Source organism: Mangifera indica, chromosome 9, assembly GCF_011075055.1.
Source record: "Mangifera indica cultivar Alphonso chromosome 9, CATAS_Mindica_2.1, whole genome shotgun sequence".
Taxonomy (NCBI): Eukaryota; Viridiplantae; Streptophyta; class Magnoliopsida; order Sapindales; family Anacardiaceae; genus Mangifera; species Mangifera indica.
In genome coordinates this window covers 16,032,709-16,050,344 of record NC_058145.1, presented here as the reverse complement: position 1 = coordinate 16,050,344, position 17,636 = coordinate 16,032,709, and the positions used below count along the sequence as shown (strand labels likewise).

Genomic DNA, 17,636 nt, shown 5'->3' with positions numbered 1-17,636 from the left:
TCTGGAAGATTGGGAGATATCAAATTAAAAAAGTAGTGAACACTTGCAGTCCGCTTTTGACTCACATGCCAAAACGTTTTAATTTCTCGGTTGTTTTAGTAGCTTCACTATAAGGAAAAGGAATTGCATTTTTTGTTCTTACTGATAGGATTCCTGGCAACCGACATAGAAAATACTAAAGCAAGTACGCAAAATGAATGGCATTTAACTAGTATTGGCAATTCATATGAAATTTTAACACACTTTATTAGTGTACACATGTGAAAGAATCATAAAGGATAATGGTAGGTAGATCTTTGATGAAATCGATGATTTATTTGTTGGAGACTAAAGAGTCATACATCAAATAAAAATAATATAAATGAGTGATGTATATGTATAGTAGATTGAATATTAACACAAACCAATTGATTTTGTATAATATAGGTTTTAATTGCAACATTTATATTCCAAAAGAGAAAGTCTAAAATGTTAAATATTTAGAATTAGATGGCGCATGTGTGTACATGGCTCTACATAATTGAGTATACATTATGAAACACGTGAGGCAAAAAAATTATTGTTCTTAAAGATGTCGACAGAGATTAGATACATTTAAACTATTGAGATCTTAATCTATTTTATAACATTCTTAATAAAATGATTTATTATAGCCATTGTTTAGTCAGTATAATAGGCTTTGAAGATGTAACACTATATATTTATGTACAGCAGATATATAGGCAGAAAGAAAACCCAATTAAATTATACTTCTCATGCATTTGATTTCTTATGGTCAAAGTTACAGCATCGTTAATTAAATATTTTATTATGCATGCATGCAAGAGATTATGGTTAATCATATAGATAAGTTTGAATCATTTTTCAACGAAAACCGCATTTGAAGCAGGAAATTAAGAAAATGTTGTTGTAACAAATCATATTTATAACATTGGATATAAAATACTCAGTTTTCAACAATTACACAGGCAAATCTTTGATTTTGATCCCTGAAGTTGATGAAAAGTAATATCAGTTAGTTGGAATTCAATTTCATTTAATTCTTTCCTTCATTATTTGTCTTTGAGTTTCAAATAGATTATGCAGTTCGCACAAAGTACAATGCATATATAGATTGACCAATGAAAAAAGACGAAAAATTTGGGATACCATTGCATTATTCCATTCATATTGGTACGTAGCTAATTGAGGAATACTTTATAGTCAAAATTATACACAAGGGACACGCGGTTTCATTAATTTGTGAATATATAATATCTGCATGAAGTTTCTCAGAAATCACCCTTATTTTCTCTTCGATGAAAAATGTATATTTTGCATGCAGATTAAGGCATCCGTGTGTGGTTACTCTCGTTCTCATATATAAGCTTTGACTGATTGATTGAGCGTCGTCGTTTCCGGCTGCTGGAAAAATCCAGCTTTAAACTGTGCCCTTCTGTTAAGTCTGTCTTTCTTTGCCTGTGTTTGAGTTCTGAGTACGAAGTACTTTGAACAGAAAAGTCTTTTACGATAAGAGATTCTGAATTTAATCTGCACATCTAGATGAATGATAGGACACTCTCCATTATATTAGTCAATAAAGATAATTGACGACCTTGACTCTTTAACTTTTCTCTAACACTTTATAAATGTTTTTCATGAAAATTGTGGTTTTTCATCTAGAATTATTAGGTCATCCTTACGTGTGCATGCCGTGAGCAATAACTTGGCTCATTTTCATACATGATTATAAGAACAAATGAAGAGAGAATGGGAGAACAAAGTAAGATAAATAAAAGAAAGATAAATAAAAGAAAGATAATAAAGACAACACATACGACTGAATTGTTGTGTGTTTTAACAGAGTCATAGCATGTAGAATGTCAAATTATAGATTTAATCTAAATATCTAATTAAAATTTGGAAAATAAAAAAACGTAAATGAGTTGTGCCTCTAAATCCAAAGAGCATTTATGAATCACTTGAAAATTTTTGGTACATAATAACTTATCTTTTACTTATAAAATTTTTTTGATAATGACTTTCTATGGAAAAAAATTGTAGCGTTAGAGTTTTAAAAAAGAAACCTAACTAGTTTGACAAAAGATTATTGGACATTCTCATTAAAAGTTCAAGAATTCGAAGACCCATTTTAAATTGTTTATCAAAATTATAATATGTGAAATCTATTGGACTTATTCTTAATGATTATATATAATTTCATTTATAATTTATCATTAGACTATTTAATTTTCTAGTTTTATAACCAAAATTTCATATAAAAAATTGCTAACATTATCTTCACCATGTGTGAATTTCTTTAAAAAAATGAAATTGTGGGTATGAATTTGATCTAGTTAAGTTCTGTTCTAACTAGAATTACATTTATATGGGAAAGCTAATAAATATAACCAAATTGCTTGATTAGATGAGTAAATGAGAATTCAATGACTAAATAAATGGTAATGGATAGAGGAAAATGAAAATCAAGGAAGAGGAGAGGGAGATTTGTGGCATGGATAAGATGTTTCCATTTGATATCATTATCAAATTAATGTTAAAATTGAAAATTGTAGCCACTGCCGTATCATTGAGTTAAAGAAGAAATGTCCGATCTCTACATCCGAACTTGCAATTCACTGTAAAATCTTCCTATAAATCCATTAATTGGAAACTCTAATTGCAAGTTTCAAATGGGTGGAATATAGAGATTTCCATTCCTTTCATTCTCATTTATTGTCCCTAATATGTCGGTTTGAATATTATACACAATTGATTATGTAATTGAATTAAAGATAAAGTAATATTTAATCTTATAATTATATATTATTTATATATCTAAATTATATATACAAAATTATATATACAAAATATTGCTAATTCTGCTTTAAATTAGTTTAATTTAGAATTTGTCTTTAGATAAATATGAGAAAATGGTTGTGCCATTGGGAATATTATTTAAAAAAAAAAAGACCAAGTCTTGCGTCGTATCATTAATGTGGAACTTTCTTCCTAGGGCAAGTCTTATCGTTGGATTTACTTTTTGGTCAATTTGTATTTATTTCTAAATGAACAGTGGCTAGTACGTTGAATATCTAATTTCTTCCTTTCGAAGACTTGAGAAAATTCCAGAGTTGGCGATTACCTATTGTCCATGTAATAGTGTTTACAGTCGGTAACCAAAAGTAAAGAAATGATCAAACAGTTGGTCGGTTCATCGATTGACTATCAGGACACCAAAGTTGAAAAAATTATTATAAAGATAAATTATCTTAATGATGAATAAATATAAATAAAATAAAATATTTAAATAAAATAATATTATATATAATTATTATAATTGATTAATATATTAAAAAAAAATTATTTTATGTAAATATCTTTAATTACCAAAAAAATCTATTATTCTCACTAACCGAAGGAACCACCCTCAAGGTATACTTATAGTCTTATAGCTAATAAATTTTATTGTAATTATTTAAATGAACGAAAACAGCAAGGGAAATTGGACAAATGAATAAAAAAATAAATTAAAAGAAGATGAAGTAAAAATATCAACAAAGGGATGCTTCACTTGCCTTTCTGGCACCGGGCGACTGAGTTTTTTTAACTTGTGAATGCATATGGGCTGATTTGTGGGCCAAGACAATTATCCCACAATTAATCAAATTTTCAGTTTAATTGGGCTAAGACTGATCAGGCCCGATTTAATTTGTGCTGCTTGTATACAACAAAAGACAATATTACATGCATCCAATTTTAAGTTATTAATTAGATATTATTTTATTATTATTTTAAATTACTCTAAATAATTATTTGATCATATGATATTATAATATATTATCTAATTATTTAATTAAATAATTGTATCAATAGTTTTATTAATCTACAAATTAACTTCACTTAAATTCTAAGTTCCTTTGCCTACTCGATTCTATAAATTTAAATTTTATCACAAATATTAATCCGAATTCTGAAATAAATTCAATATTTTTAATACTTAAAAAGGATGAAATTGGAAAATTTTAAAATAAGGTAATAAATGGAAATACATTTTTATCTTAAATATTTTTTTATATTAATATTTATTTATTCCAAGTAATAATATACATCAGAAATAATACTTCAAAATTCATATTATAAAATAACAATTAGTACTTGGATATATCTCCTTAATTAATGTTTTTATATTCAAATTTTTCCAGAAAAACTAATATAATTATCAATAAATTCACCTAATTTTTTTATTTATGATCAATTTACATCATCCAAATATATTATTTTTACATATTAATTTCTACGAAATAGTTTGCTTAAAAAGGCACTTTCTGTTCGAATTAAAGTGGGCTCAAAATCAATAATGGATCGATCCGCCCAATTTCGGCCCAAAGACAAATCACATAGAAAAGCTGCAAGACGGCAGAAGCGAGACAAGACTCCAAAATTATACTGTAAATGATACTAAGCGACAACATCCCGCAACCCCTTTGCTCCGTCTTCTTTCTTTCCTCATTTTCCCCTTCTTTACTTTTCTCTTACGATGGGTTTCCTCGATTTTCTCCTCGATTGGCTACGAAGGTATCCCCTTTATTCTTGTTTCTTTTCAATTTGTTTTCCAACTGCTTGGGATATTGTTTTTGTTCATTGCTCACTGTTTCAAGTTGTTGCGATTGATGGGAGACTGAGAAATAGTTTATAATTTTAGCTAAATTTGATTTGTGGGTTTATATTTTGAATTTGGGTTAATTGGAGGAGACCATTCCTGTGACGTTGGGTGGTTTTCATAATGTTCAGTGAATTTGACAGCGACTCTAATACCGCCATACCGGTAAAAAAATATGTTTGAATTTTTGTCAAACCTTAAAATATGCAATGACTTTATATTTTAAAAAAAAAACAAAATTTATTCTTTAAATGCTACCTAAAGAAGTGTGGAAAGCTAAATAGTAACTAGAACCCTTTAGATTAATCAGTTCAAACGTTATTGGAAATGACTTCCTTCTATTGAGTTATTTCCTTGATGATCTATCTGGGATTCTCAGTAGCATTTAAAAGATGTCTATTGAATTAATTTTGTTCTATAATTATGCAATAATTAAGGACATTTAAAATTTGAAAGAAATGGGTCTATTCAAATTTCAAATGGAGTTTTTGGCATGCAAATGCAGAGGGGACATTCGCTACTATAATCATAATATTAACATTTGGTGAATGATTATTCTTCTTTAGTAGAATTTGTTTACTGCTCATGTCAAGATTTTGGAGCAATTTTCATGATCTGTGTAGCCGATTGGGACAACTATGAGCGTTATGAGTGGAAATTATAAAATATAGTTTTGTACGTGCTTAGTGTGTAAAGAGCAGCCTTTACATTACTTTTAGTTGCTTGTGTTGCAGATGCTATCCATGAAACTGCTGAAGTGTATTAACTGGAAGCAATTTTAAACTTTTATCACAACTTTAACATATAGCATGTATCATTGTGGTGTAAAAATTTGGTTTGAAGACCCTTGAGGGCTTAGCCCTTTGTCTGAGAATTTTATTTTAGTGTAATACCACTTTGTCATTTTATTCTGTGTTATTTTACTAGTACAACGATTGTTGTGTAATTTCCTCATGCTGAATCTTTTCTGTTTCTGTTTGTTTCTCCACATCAGCTTATTCTTTAAGCAGGAGATGGAACTTTCCCTTGTTGGCCTTCAAAATGCAGGAAAGACTTCTCTTGTTAATTCAGTTGCTGTGGGTGGACACTTTCTACGCAATTTTTTTTCTGGTCTTTTTGATAGTAATTGTCTCTGTTTTTCTGTAACTTTATTTCTTTGATTGTTCCAGACAGGAGGCTATAGTGAAGACATGATTCCAACTGTAGGTTTCTTTCACTTGAGAAATCCCAATTTAAATTATTTTATGGTAACAATTAGATGTCTTATGGAAATTCTTACACTGAAAACCAGGTTGGGTTTAATATGCGAAAAGTTACAAAAGGTAATGTTACAATAAAGCTTTGGGATCTTGGAGGGCAACGAAGATTTCATACTATGTGGGAGCGTTACTGTCGTGGGGTCTCTGCAATCCTGTAATATTTCTTTCCCTGATGATCTTCTCTGTTCTCTTATAAACTCATTCTTTCTTTTTAACATAAATTTGGACATTTTGTTTTCCATTGACCAGGAATTTCTTTGTATGTGCATGTACAATACTCTTGATCCTAGGATGTTCATTAGACATGAGAAATTGACCTTATAGTATGTTTGATATCCTATTCTCCTTAATAACACTGAACTAATGTTACTAGACAAAATTTCATTGATTGTTCCCTTTCACATTAGAATTATAATAATTCGTAATATTGGCTATATTTTTTTCTATAATCTATTTAGTGTTACCAAGAAATCTTTTTTGACACTGGGTTCCATGGTATTGAAACTGAATCACTTAAAAGAACTTGACATTAATTTGTCAGGAGCTACAAATTGGCAAATCTTATTAGACACTGTTTCAATACAAGAAAAGTGATCTCTTTATTGGTAGAATGTTTAGGGAATTCTATCTAATGAAGGCACTTGTTTCCTTTCTGCTTGGGAGCTTGCATTTGGGAAAAATTCCTAGCCCATTTGCCTCATTCATGTCATCAATTCATCATCTAGACAATATAAGCATATGGTTATACTCTTTAAGAAGAGCAAATATGATCATTACAGTCACAAAATTACCCTTCTGCATACAGTATTGAACTCTTTTCTTGTGATTGGATACTTTGTTTCATGTCCTTTTTTATGAATGGAGGCAGATATGTTGTTGACGCTGCGGACAGAGACAGTGTCCCTATATCACGAAGTGAGTTGTTTGACTTATTGGCAAAGCCTTCTTTAAGTGGAATCCCTTTACTTGTTCTTGGCAACAAAGTTGACAAGTCAGAGGCTCTTTCCAAGCAAGCTTTAGTGGATCAGCTGTAAGTTTAGGGCACTTTACTTACAAGAAGTTATTAGAATACCTCATTGTGAATCAATCTGTTACTATTATTTCTTCATGTCATTACAAAATATCTTTTTGCTTTCTGTTTGGTGTATTCAGAGGCCTTGAATCAATAACTGATAGAGAGGTGTGCTGCTACATGATCTCATGCAAGGATTCCATAAACATAGATGTTGTGATCGATTGGCTTATCAAGCACTCGAAAACCACTAAATGAAAACATGGTTTGATTTTTATCCAGCTTGTATCTTCTTGAAGAATGATGAAGGTCAAAGCCCCAAGCTTGCTGCAGAACAAGTGTTGAAAACCCTCCTGGTGGAATGTCACCTTCTATTTGGTTTTGATTGTGCTCCAAATAAGTTTGTGTGCTGTTCTGAAACTACCTAATCATATCCTTCGTGCGATGTTATGTTTATATCTTCTCTGTTGCCTGATTAATTGTTTGTTTTTTTTCTTAAAAGCTACCATCTGTACATTACATATTAACCGTATAACCTGCCCCTGGCAAAACTGAGCATATCAGAAACAAATGCCTAGCAATGTGTAAGATGGAGATTGATGTTACAGCATTAATCTAGAATAAGAGGTTATTAAATAGTAGCACTAGCATTTGGCATTCCTTTTCGCCCCGCAGAAATCTAATTGTAGCACACCTTGTTTAAGAGAAAACATCACAATTATAGCTGGCATGACGAATTAAACAACACTCGCAACTGACATATTTGCAAATGCTCCACTATATAAACGTTAAGGCCGTTAACCAGGGATGAATTTTGATTTTTTTTTTTTTTTTTGAGGACACACATCTAGCTCAGCAGCTGTACCTGTCCTTGCGCCTCTCCAAGAAACGAACCAAGGATGCTTTGCGAGCCTGATGCACAGCTGCAGCATGAAAATCTAAAACCAGTCACAGCACATTCATGTATTTGTATTTAGAAATAGAGATGTCACGTAATTGTTCATACATAAAATTGTGCACGAGAATTGTATACATAACTTTATTTATAAATAAATTTTGTATCTAGTTAAAGATAATAAAAGAACATTAAGATGTTATTTTAGTTAACATAATTATGTTTTTTGTTAACTTGTTTGAGGACAATAATTTTCTCTGAGAAAGATAAAATCGTCTTTGTCAGAGTGTTTTTATCTCAAACGAAAAAGGAATCATCTTCGTCCGAGACAAAGACCTGGTTTCATAAATCTATAAAATCAAATATTTAACTTATTTAATAATTATAATACTGATTATTAAATTTAAAAATTTTATTTATTCAATATAATCAATTTAACCTTATTTGATAATCATAAAAACTGCCTGTTACAAAGAAAAAATTCACGAATAAATGGAAAATTGGTCTTACAAACCCAAAATATTTATTTTCTATTTTACCCTTATATATGAGTAAAATTTTATATATATATTATTTATTAATATATATAAATTAGGCCAAATAACTATTTCTTATATAAAATTTGATAAAATGATAAATTTTTATTTTTTAAATTTAAAAAAGTCATTTTTCACCAATTTATTAAATTTAATCATTAGTTTCAACCAGAAAAATGTATTTATATCATTTTGTTAACTTGTCATTTTTGTCTCTAACATTTAAAATATTAAAACAAAGTCCTATTAGAGTAAAATATAAACAGTATTTTAAAGATATAAGAATTATTTTTTAAAATAATCGACAGTTTCTGTTCAATCTATTCTATTATTTTAAACATTATTATTATTCTCCAAGTTTGAATGTTGGGTTTTATGTTTGAATTGTTAAAAATTTTATATTTTATATTTTCTTTCATCCGTAAATGATACGATCTTATGTGAGCTAGTTTTTAAGTCGTTTTTCTATTTATTTTATTTTGTTCTGTGTTCAGCTAAAATGAATATATTTAGTAAATTTTTGAAGTCAGTGATGTGAAACAAAAGCTAAAATATTAATGCACAATTAAATGTGATTTTTTTTTCTTTTTTTTTGCTTAAAGGGTTTATAATAAGGTTGAATCCAATTCACATTGGATTGAATTCAATTCAAGTTGGCTTAGTTCAAAGTCATTGTTTGACCTGTTTATTCATATGACAATATTGTTTATCTTGTCGATGATATTATTTATTCTAATGATATCTTTTGATAATATTTTACAGTAATTTAAACAAACTCTAACTAACATTATAAATTATATATGAGTTTAACTCTGTCTTAAACTTATCGTAGCTAAGAGAGGTGGATGATAGATGGAAATTTAGTTTTTTGAAATTTATTAGAGCTTTGTCATTTCATCAAACCATGGGTGGGACACGGTATTTGACCTTAATTTTAATTATAATCTTAGTTCAACTGATTAAGAATAATGGGGAGTAATGATCTCCCCTATCATCCTTCATTTTTAATTACAAGGTCTTGACACTTCGGTTTTTAATTATGCTTAGATTTATTGACAAATCACAAACTCACCTTCCAAACATCACTGGAATTTGATGTTCCAAGGAAGGAGAGGTACTCACCTTCCAAACATCGGTTTGATTTTTAAAATATTTTATCATCAAAATTGAAAAAATATCTTAAAAATAGAATATATTAAGGGTTATTGGATATAAATTATTATTATATTTAATAAGATTTGATAAAAATAGATAGGTATAAATAATTATTATATTTAATTAGAGATAATAAAAAATTTACTTAAATATCTTTAAAAATAATTATTCTAAAATATTTTTTATATTATTTTTTAATTAATTAAAAATAACATTATTTTTATACTAAAAAATTTAATAAATAAATTATATATTATAATAAAATCGAAATTACATTGATAATATTTTAATACCTAAGGTAATGTGATAATAAGATTATTTCTTATATTAACTGTCACATTATCATTGATAATAAAATATTATTATAATATTTTATTATTTATAAACCAAAAAAATAATATAAATAATAAAATATAGATTATCAGATTAATTTTTAATCCTCTTCAATCAAATTCTCCATGCCAAGTATTTAAAATGCACCAGGCCCTACTTCTGAAACCAATTTAAACTGTTTATGTTTCAACACATTAATTAAATTTGCACAAAAAGTAAATGCTAATCACCAATATTCTATGGAAAGCAACTGATGAATTATAACTCAGTTTCAACGAACAAGTTTGAATCTCAAGCAAATACCAAAATGAACAAAGGAAAAAGAGCAGCTTTTACTTGGTCTGATAAGAGTGTCCAAAGGGAAAAGAAGAAAAAAAAGAAGAGTTTATGTATGGTCAATATTCTAGAGAGTAGGATTAAAAATACAAAATTTTCAGAAATATTGGTCCAGAGCTGATTCAACCGGTACAAATCTTTCAAATCAATGCATTGAAACTGCATTAAGAACAGAGGTAAACAAGGAAAGGTCGTAACATACAGAGCAAGATGTAACCAAATGGAAAATTATTCACACTTTCACACAGCCAAGAAAAATAAAAGTATTCGAATTCCCCTAGCCTATACACATCGGAAGTAACCAACGGCGAGGGAAAAGAAAAAGTTAAAAAAATGAAGAAGAAGATACATGAGTTTGAAGAGGATGCACCAAGAATTAAAAAACAATTTATGCACTAGACTATGCATATGATAAAAATGGGGGCAACAAAGAAAGATTGCTCATCTTCTTCAGATGTCCTTTACTGAAGCCGGTGGTGCGCCAGAATCAACTGAGTAAGCCTGCTGGGATGACCCATCATCCAAATCATATATTAGACCATGTTGTGTGTCTGGCTCGGGGTGTATGCCTGAACGGTATATCTCCTCAATTTGGCTTGTCACCTCAGCCATTGAAGGACGTTTATCTGGATACTGAACAGTACAATTAATGGCAAGCTGTAAAAGCTGAACCATATCGTCCTCAACATTCTGGTACCTGAGAAGCTCGAGGTCAAACACCTCAGAAGTCCACTCCTCTTTAACAATGGATTGAACCCATCTCGGGAGTTCGACTCCTTCCTCATTCAAGAGGGCTTGGGTAGGTGCCTTCCCTGTGAGCAATTCCAGTAATAATACACCAAAGCTGTAGACATCTGCTTTTTGGGATACCTTGCGAGAGTCAGTTACCTCGGGGGCACGATAGCCATCAATTCGGTTGGGAGTGGAGGAGGGGCTCGCAAGATGTGCAAGGCCAAAGTCAGAGACACGGGATTCGTAGGATTTAGATAAGAGGATATTTGATGACTTGATGTTACCATGGGAGATTGCTGGACCATGAGTATGGATGTATGAAATAGCTCGAGCAGCTCCAAGGGCAATGTTGGACCTGCTTTCCCAGGTCAATGGAGTCCTACCACCACCTCTGTTTCCTGTAGTTTAAAGATAATATAAATGATATGGAAAGAGATTAAACAAGTAAACATTTTCAGGCAAAATGTGCTAGAAAAAATTCAGATCAATTGAGCCTGGGTTTCATAAAGGTATCTCACTAAGATTGCATTTAACTTAGAACTGTGACTTTTTCCTTTTCTTTCAGAGAGAAACTCAAATGAAGTGATGACAACAAAAAGCTTTAGCACTAGAGATTCATTGAATCTCCTTAATCAGAGGCCATTTATTGACACACACACACATAACAAGAACACAGAACAATCAAAAACTTCAATCCCAGATGAACAAATAACAAAGTATTTAGTTGTTGATGCAATTTCCTATTTCTTTTTCTGAAAAATTATCATCAACACGTTGAGTACATTGTACAAAATTAGATTATCCACCATTAAGTACTATAATTTAATGGAAAATTAGAAGATATTAACAGGGAAAAAGAGAAAAAGAAAAAAAAGGCACAATGCAGACATAAAAACACTCCATGAAAAGCAAAATATAAATACAAACAGAGGAAAGGCAAAGGGAGAAAAGGTGATTACCATGTAAAAGTGCAGATAAGCTTCCCATAGGCATGTAATCATACACAAGTAGCTTTTCATCCCTACTAAAATAATATGCTTTCAACGGGACCAAATTCTCATGATCCATTGCTCCCACAACCTCCATCTTCTCCCGAAATTCCTTCTCTGTCACGGTTACATCCCTCAATCTCTTCACAGCAACCACCAGCCCCATTTCCAAAGTGGCCTTATAAGCTGTCCCAAATGTGCCTTTCCCCAACACCTCAGCTGATGCCCTCAACAAATCCTCCAAATCAAACACCTTCGCTCCCCTCCCAAAGAACACCAAATTCTTATGCCCACTACTCTTCGCCTCAGCTTTCACTGCTCCAGAAAAATCAGTACTCGTATTCTCAGTACTCACTGATGTCTTTTCTCGGGGAATTTCAGTTTCAGTTTGAATCACAGTTGAACTTGCCGGAGCTGCATCTTTTGAACTTATTGCCTTATTAGCACTCTTCCTTCCTCTACAAAAACATAACAATAAAGCTAAAACTATCAAAAATCCAATCACCGATCCAATAACAATTCCTGCGATCGCCCCACCAGACAATCCATTATCACTCTTAGTACCATTATCACTCTTAGTACCATTACAAGGCGCTAACGGTGCCCCACAAAGTGTATTTCCCTGAAACGCACTTATATTCATTGTAGCTAATCGTTTTGGGATCGATCCATTCAATTTATTATTCGAAACATTGAATCGTACAAGAGCAGGCAAATCCAGTTCCGGTATAGACCCGGTTAAGCTATTATCCTCCAAATAAAGAGTGTCTAATCTTGTCAAGTTATCAAATTTAGGAGAGATCGTACCGGTGAAGTTATTATCCGCCAAATTCAACCGAACCAAGTTCTGTAAAGTGAACAAGAACTCAGGAATTTCGCCGGAAAACTGGTTCCCCTGTAAATACAAGTTGTGAAGAATCGAAAGCTGAGCAAAATCAGAGGGGATTGACCCGCGCAAGGCGTTGTAACGAAGAGACAAAGTCTGAAGTTGAGAAAGGTTCCCAATGGCGACGGGAAGCTGCCCCAATAAACCCATACCGGGAAGACGCAACACGGTGACTCGGTCTTGAACACAAGACACTCCAACCCATGTGCAAGGAGAGTCAGAAAGGTTCCATAAAAGCGTGCGGCCGCGGACGGCTGACCGTAGAGCCACTAAAGCCGCCCTGTCGGAGGCGAGATCTGAGTCCACAGTTGACAAGAAAGCCAAAGAGATTACACTAAACACTACAAACAGCCATTGCTCGTCAGGTTTCATTGTATTCCTCTTTAAATGAAACCTGAAAGGATAAATGGAAATTGTTATATCGAAGTGACAAAGAAAGGAGGTGACGATGAAACAGAAAGAGAAAAGGATCGAAATTTCATGTGGGTTGAGGAAGTGAAGCAAACAGAAGACAACAGAGAGAGGGCGTGTGACTTGTGCTTAAGGTTGTAATAAGAAGGGAAGGTTCAGTTTGTTCAGTTGTTGAGCTAGATTTCGTACAGTGGTTACGGCTCTCAGTTGATTGGCTACTGATAGAGAAGCCGCGTGAAAATTAAGGCAACGCTTTATTGAGGTAAATAAATATGGATTAATGGGTGATTAAGGAAGTTTATTAATTTTGATTATTAGCTAACAGTTTGGGAAGTTGGCAGTTTGAGAGCAAATAATTTTATCATCTTTAAGAATAAAAATGGAGTTGGGATTTTACCTGCTTTGCTTTGACTAGTTTAATCACAAAGGAACGATTTAAATAAGATTTCTTTATACTTTGAATATATATATATAACTATTTTCCTTTTTAAGTTTAACTATTTTTCATTCAAATTTTTATGAAAGAATTATTTTTCATTCGTTAATTTTAGAAAAATTATTCATCTATTTGTCATTTATTTTTGTTAAAGAAAATTATTTAATTTTACCGTAAATAACTTTTATTAGTAAAAATTATTTAGTTCTAATTAAAAACTATTATATCAAAAGGAAGACTTAGATATTTATCTCTTAAACTAGTTCTAAGGGTTTACACCTTTTTTATGAACTTAAAAAAAGCCAACAAATTCAACATTAAAATTATCCAGCAAACCCAATTTGGCCAGTGCCCCTTTTGATGTCTTTTATCTCTCATCTCAATAAGCTAGTCAAAAAAATTACAATTGGACATCTTTTTATGTACTAACTCCACTTGATGATTAATAGTAGGTCTAAAAACAATTAAAAACACTATGACCAACAAGTCGAAATGCAATTAAAACCAATTGAAGTTTAATTATAATAAGTTAGTGAGTATGTTCAATAATAAAATAAGCTTTCTTTCCTCTCATTACCCTCGAAATGGAAACTTCAACAATATTATAGTATATAATATAGTACCGAATATCAATATAAAGATTTTATCTTAATATTGTGCAGCATTTTCAGTATTTTAAAATGGATTTAGGTGAACAATGCTTTTACAAAACTATATAATATATTCTAAAAAATTGTCTTGTCATTTAAAATTAGTAGTTCTTGCAATTATATAAATAATTAATGGGCCGATTCTTCTATGGGATTCGTCTTACGGTACCTGCCAGGAACAAGTCCTTGTGAGCAAATCTTAGCTGTTGAAGAAAAGTCAAGGGTAGTTCTCATCTGTTTGTCACATTATTGTTATTACAAGGCCAAAAGAGTTATTCCCACCCAAGGTTTCTTATATCCCTAAATTAATATCTTATAAATATTGAAAATTTAAATTTTTATCTATTAAATTTTAAAATTAATATAATTAATTATTTTTAAAGATAAAATTATTATTTAATTATTAATATATTAAAAATAATAAAATATTATTTTTTTTTTTTTTAATTTAAAAAATTATTAAATTTTCCAATGTTAAAGTTTTGAAATGTTATATTTTCTTCTTTATGATTTTTTTTCCTCTTTTTTGGAGATGTCATCAGCCTACTTCTCTCCCCCTCCCCTTTTTCATTGTTATCTCTGAACGAAACAATCTCTAGATGAAGCAATCTTTAGATGAAACAATCGTCTTTATCTTTAACAAAGTAATTGTCTTTGTCTAAAAACAAAAATTTTTATTTGTTTTCCTCAAGCGAAGACTCCTCTTTTAACGGAGATCCTCAACTTTAAACGAAGATGATTGTTTCGTTTGAAGATAATATAAAAAAAAAAAAGAGAAAGAAGTCAACTAAAGACAGTACTAAAAAAAGAAAAAAAATTTTAAAAGAAAAAATATAATATTTAAAATTTTAATATTAAAAAATTATTTATTTTTTAAATTAATTAAAAAAATAATATTTTATTATTTTAATATATTACTATATTAATAATTAAATAATAATTTTATCTTTAAAATAAATTAATTTTAACTCCCTATAAAAGGTAGTTTAGATTTTTAATGGTTCCCAACTAAAAAATGCAGTCAACCTTGGGCAGAAATAAGACTTGTTACATGTACACCGCAATGGGATATTTATCCCATGCGGGTAGACATGTTCATGAGCAGTGAGAACAGGAAAGATGGAAGCGTCTTTTGATATGATTTTATTAGGGACCGACAGGAAATCTTCGATGTGACATGGCAACAGCTTGTTGGCTGAATGTTTAATGTCCTCTTCTTCCATCAATGTTTCAACGCCTTTGTTTCTGTGGGTCCCTTTAATCGGCAAATAGATATACAGTCACGCTCTCTTCAATCAAATTCATTAATTATTAATCAATGAGAAACTCCTGCCTTCGCCCCTCCGTCATGTGATATGCTCCAGCGGTGAATCATAGAATAAACGTTGAGACGTTGAATTTTTTAACTCCGTTTGTTTATTGTTTAATATTATTATAATATAATTATCATATTTATAATTAAATTTAGAAATGAGATAATAAAGATTTAGATTTAGATTTAGATAAAAAATAGATAAAAAAACAAGTTGACATCAATATCAGGGGTTGGTGTCAACACGAATATATATGTATAATTTAATATTGTTATGATATAATTATAGTATTGATGATTAAAACAAAAAATGAGTTGACGAAGAGATAAGTCTAAATAAAAAATAGACGAAGAACAAGCTAACATCAACGTCAGCAGGGTAACGTCGACACCAACCTTTGGTGTCAACACCAAAGCTTGGTGTTAACACCAACCCACCTGATTCTACATAATAGTTACATCTTGGCCGCAATTTTTTTTCCAACAACTTTCTCTCTTTCATTCAATATCCAACAACTGCATTTGGTTATTGAATTATCATATAAGATCAAAGATTAGATTATTTGCAAATGTCTAATAGCTATTGAATTAACATATAAACATAATTTGAAAAAAAAAAAAAACCAAGCAAATGCATAATTTGAAAAAAAAAAAAACCACTTGACGTCAACCCTTTCATATTTTTTTCCAAAACTTTTTTTTTCTTTCATCCAATATCCAACAACTAGAATTGAAAAATATCATTTATCCTTCTATCATGTAGTTGTTCACTATCACTCAATTACGTTTCGTCGTCATTGATGATCAATGAAAGGCTATCAATGGTGGCGGCTCATGGGTGTCTCTTCCTTTGGTGCTTCAAATTTTTAGTTTTTCAAAATCTTTATAATGGTGTGTTGCTTCAATTATTTTTTACGGAAATGTTGTTCAATCAAATGTGTTGCTTTAATTATTTTTCAAAGTTTTTCACTGTTTCAATTATTTTCTATTGACACAAGATACAGAGATTCATTCCAAAGTATCAAAGTTACAGAGAAAAAGAAAGAGAATCTCTCTGCATAAAAAAGGAGATAGAATCTCTTTGCATGAGTCACATCAATAGACGTATTTTAGAAAAAGAGATTATTGTTGTAATATTTTTATTTAGAGTTTGAAATAGTTGGTACATATGTATACGCAGTTTAAAAAGAGGTCAAAAAATTCAATATCTCATAAACTTATTTCTTAGTATTGGTTAATTCTCTTACTTTGGACCAGAAGTATATTTTGTGTCTATCCTTAAACAATATCTTATATATCAGAAACTAATTATAGAGTTATACTAAATTTTCATAAAAAGTCAGATTGAGAATCTGAAATCCAAACTTAAGTTAGAAAACACCCTTAGTCATACTTGGTTTTTTCATTGTCTAATTTTTATTTGCTCAGACATAGGGCTAGATTCGAGCCGAGCTGAGCTCGGCTCACAGCCAGCTCAGGCTCGGCTCGATTTATTTATAGGCAGCTCGAGTTCGACTCGAGCCGAACTCGACTTGGCTCTAATTCGGCTCGGCTCGACTTGTTTTTCATATCAAAATGACATCGTTTTGTATATATAAAGATCAAAACGACGTTGTTTTATATAAAAATTTTTTTTTTAAAATCTATCGAGCCAACCCAAGCCAACTCGAGCTCGATCGAACCGAGCAGAGTCCGGCTCGTTTTGGACTTGAACCGAGCTGAGCCGAGCTCGAGCTTGAGCTGGCTCAGCTCAAGTCCAACCCTACTCAGACATGTCTTAGTTTTAGTTTAACCCTGATGAACGTGATTAGTTATCAATGGTCACATTCAAACTCTTGATTTTCCTAGTAGATTAATTTGAATGGATAACACTTGGTAGGTTTAAGTTAGGATAAGTGGAGGTTTTGGTGGGATTAGTTTTGGATGGATTGTTATTGTGGCTATTAGGGTTTAAGTAGTGAAGGTTTATGAAGAGAAGATTTTAGTTATGATGGTTGGTGATGAGAAACCAACCTTCTTGGCCATGACTCTATATATTAAAGTTTCTTCTTT

General features: G+C 30.9%; 2 protein-coding genes across 3 annotated transcripts; one reads left to right on the top strand and one right to left on the bottom strand.

Moving 5' to 3' along the window:
* The first annotated feature begins 4,399 nt into the window (after positions 1-4,399).
* LOC123224965 (ADP-ribosylation factor-like protein 8c) lies at positions 4,400-7,392 on the top strand. 2 transcript variants are annotated; one of them, XM_044648771.1, is made up of 6 exons: positions 4,400-4,557; positions 5,637-5,718; positions 5,812-5,844; positions 5,934-6,055; positions 6,770-6,931; positions 7,054-7,392. In XM_044648771.1, the coding sequence occupies exons 1-6, from the start codon at positions 4,520-4,522 to the stop codon at positions 7,169-7,171; spliced, it is 555 nt and encodes a 184-aa protein (XP_044504706.1). In that variant the 5' UTR covers positions 4,400-4,519; the 3' UTR covers positions 7,172-7,392. The 2 variants fall into 2 exon arrangements, with proteins under 2 accessions (XP_044504706.1, XP_044504705.1); XM_044648770.1 differs by having other exon boundaries at positions 6,707-6,931.
* Positions 7,393-10,306: 2,914 nt separating this feature from the next.
* Positions 10,307-13,393, bottom strand: LOC123226011 (probable inactive receptor kinase At5g16590). The gene is made up of 2 exons (XM_044650432.1): positions 11,860-13,393; positions 10,307-11,298 (listed from the first exon to the last, which is right to left on the bottom strand). The coding sequence occupies exons 1-2, from the start codon at positions 13,145-13,147 to the stop codon at positions 10,619-10,621; spliced, it is 1,968 nt and encodes a 655-aa protein (XP_044506367.1). The 5' UTR covers positions 13,148-13,393; the 3' UTR covers positions 10,307-10,618.
* Positions 13,394-17,636: the final 4,243 nt, after the last annotated feature.

Excerpts from the sequence above, each read along its gene's own strand:
- LOC123226011 (XM_044650432.1), bottom strand. The coding sequence starts at position 13,147 with ATGAAACCTGACGAGCAATGGCTGTTTGTAGTGTTTAGTGTAATCTCT. Across the intron at positions 11,299-11,859 it reads CTTATCTGCACTTTTACATG|GAAACAGAGGTGGTGGTAGG; the intron begins GTAATCACCTTT and ends TTTAAACTACAG.
- LOC123224965 (XM_044648770.1), top strand. The coding sequence starts at position 4,520 with ATGGGTTTCCTCGATTTTCTCCTCGATTGGCTACGAAG. Across the intron at positions 5,845-5,933 it reads GTGAAGACATGATTCCAACT|GTTGGGTTTAATATGCGAAA; the intron begins GTAGGTTTCTTT and ends ACTGAAAACCAG. Across the intron at positions 6,056-6,706 it reads CGTGGGGTCTCTGCAATCCT|TATTGAACTCTTTTCTTGTG; the intron begins GTAATATTTCTT and ends TTCTGCATACAG.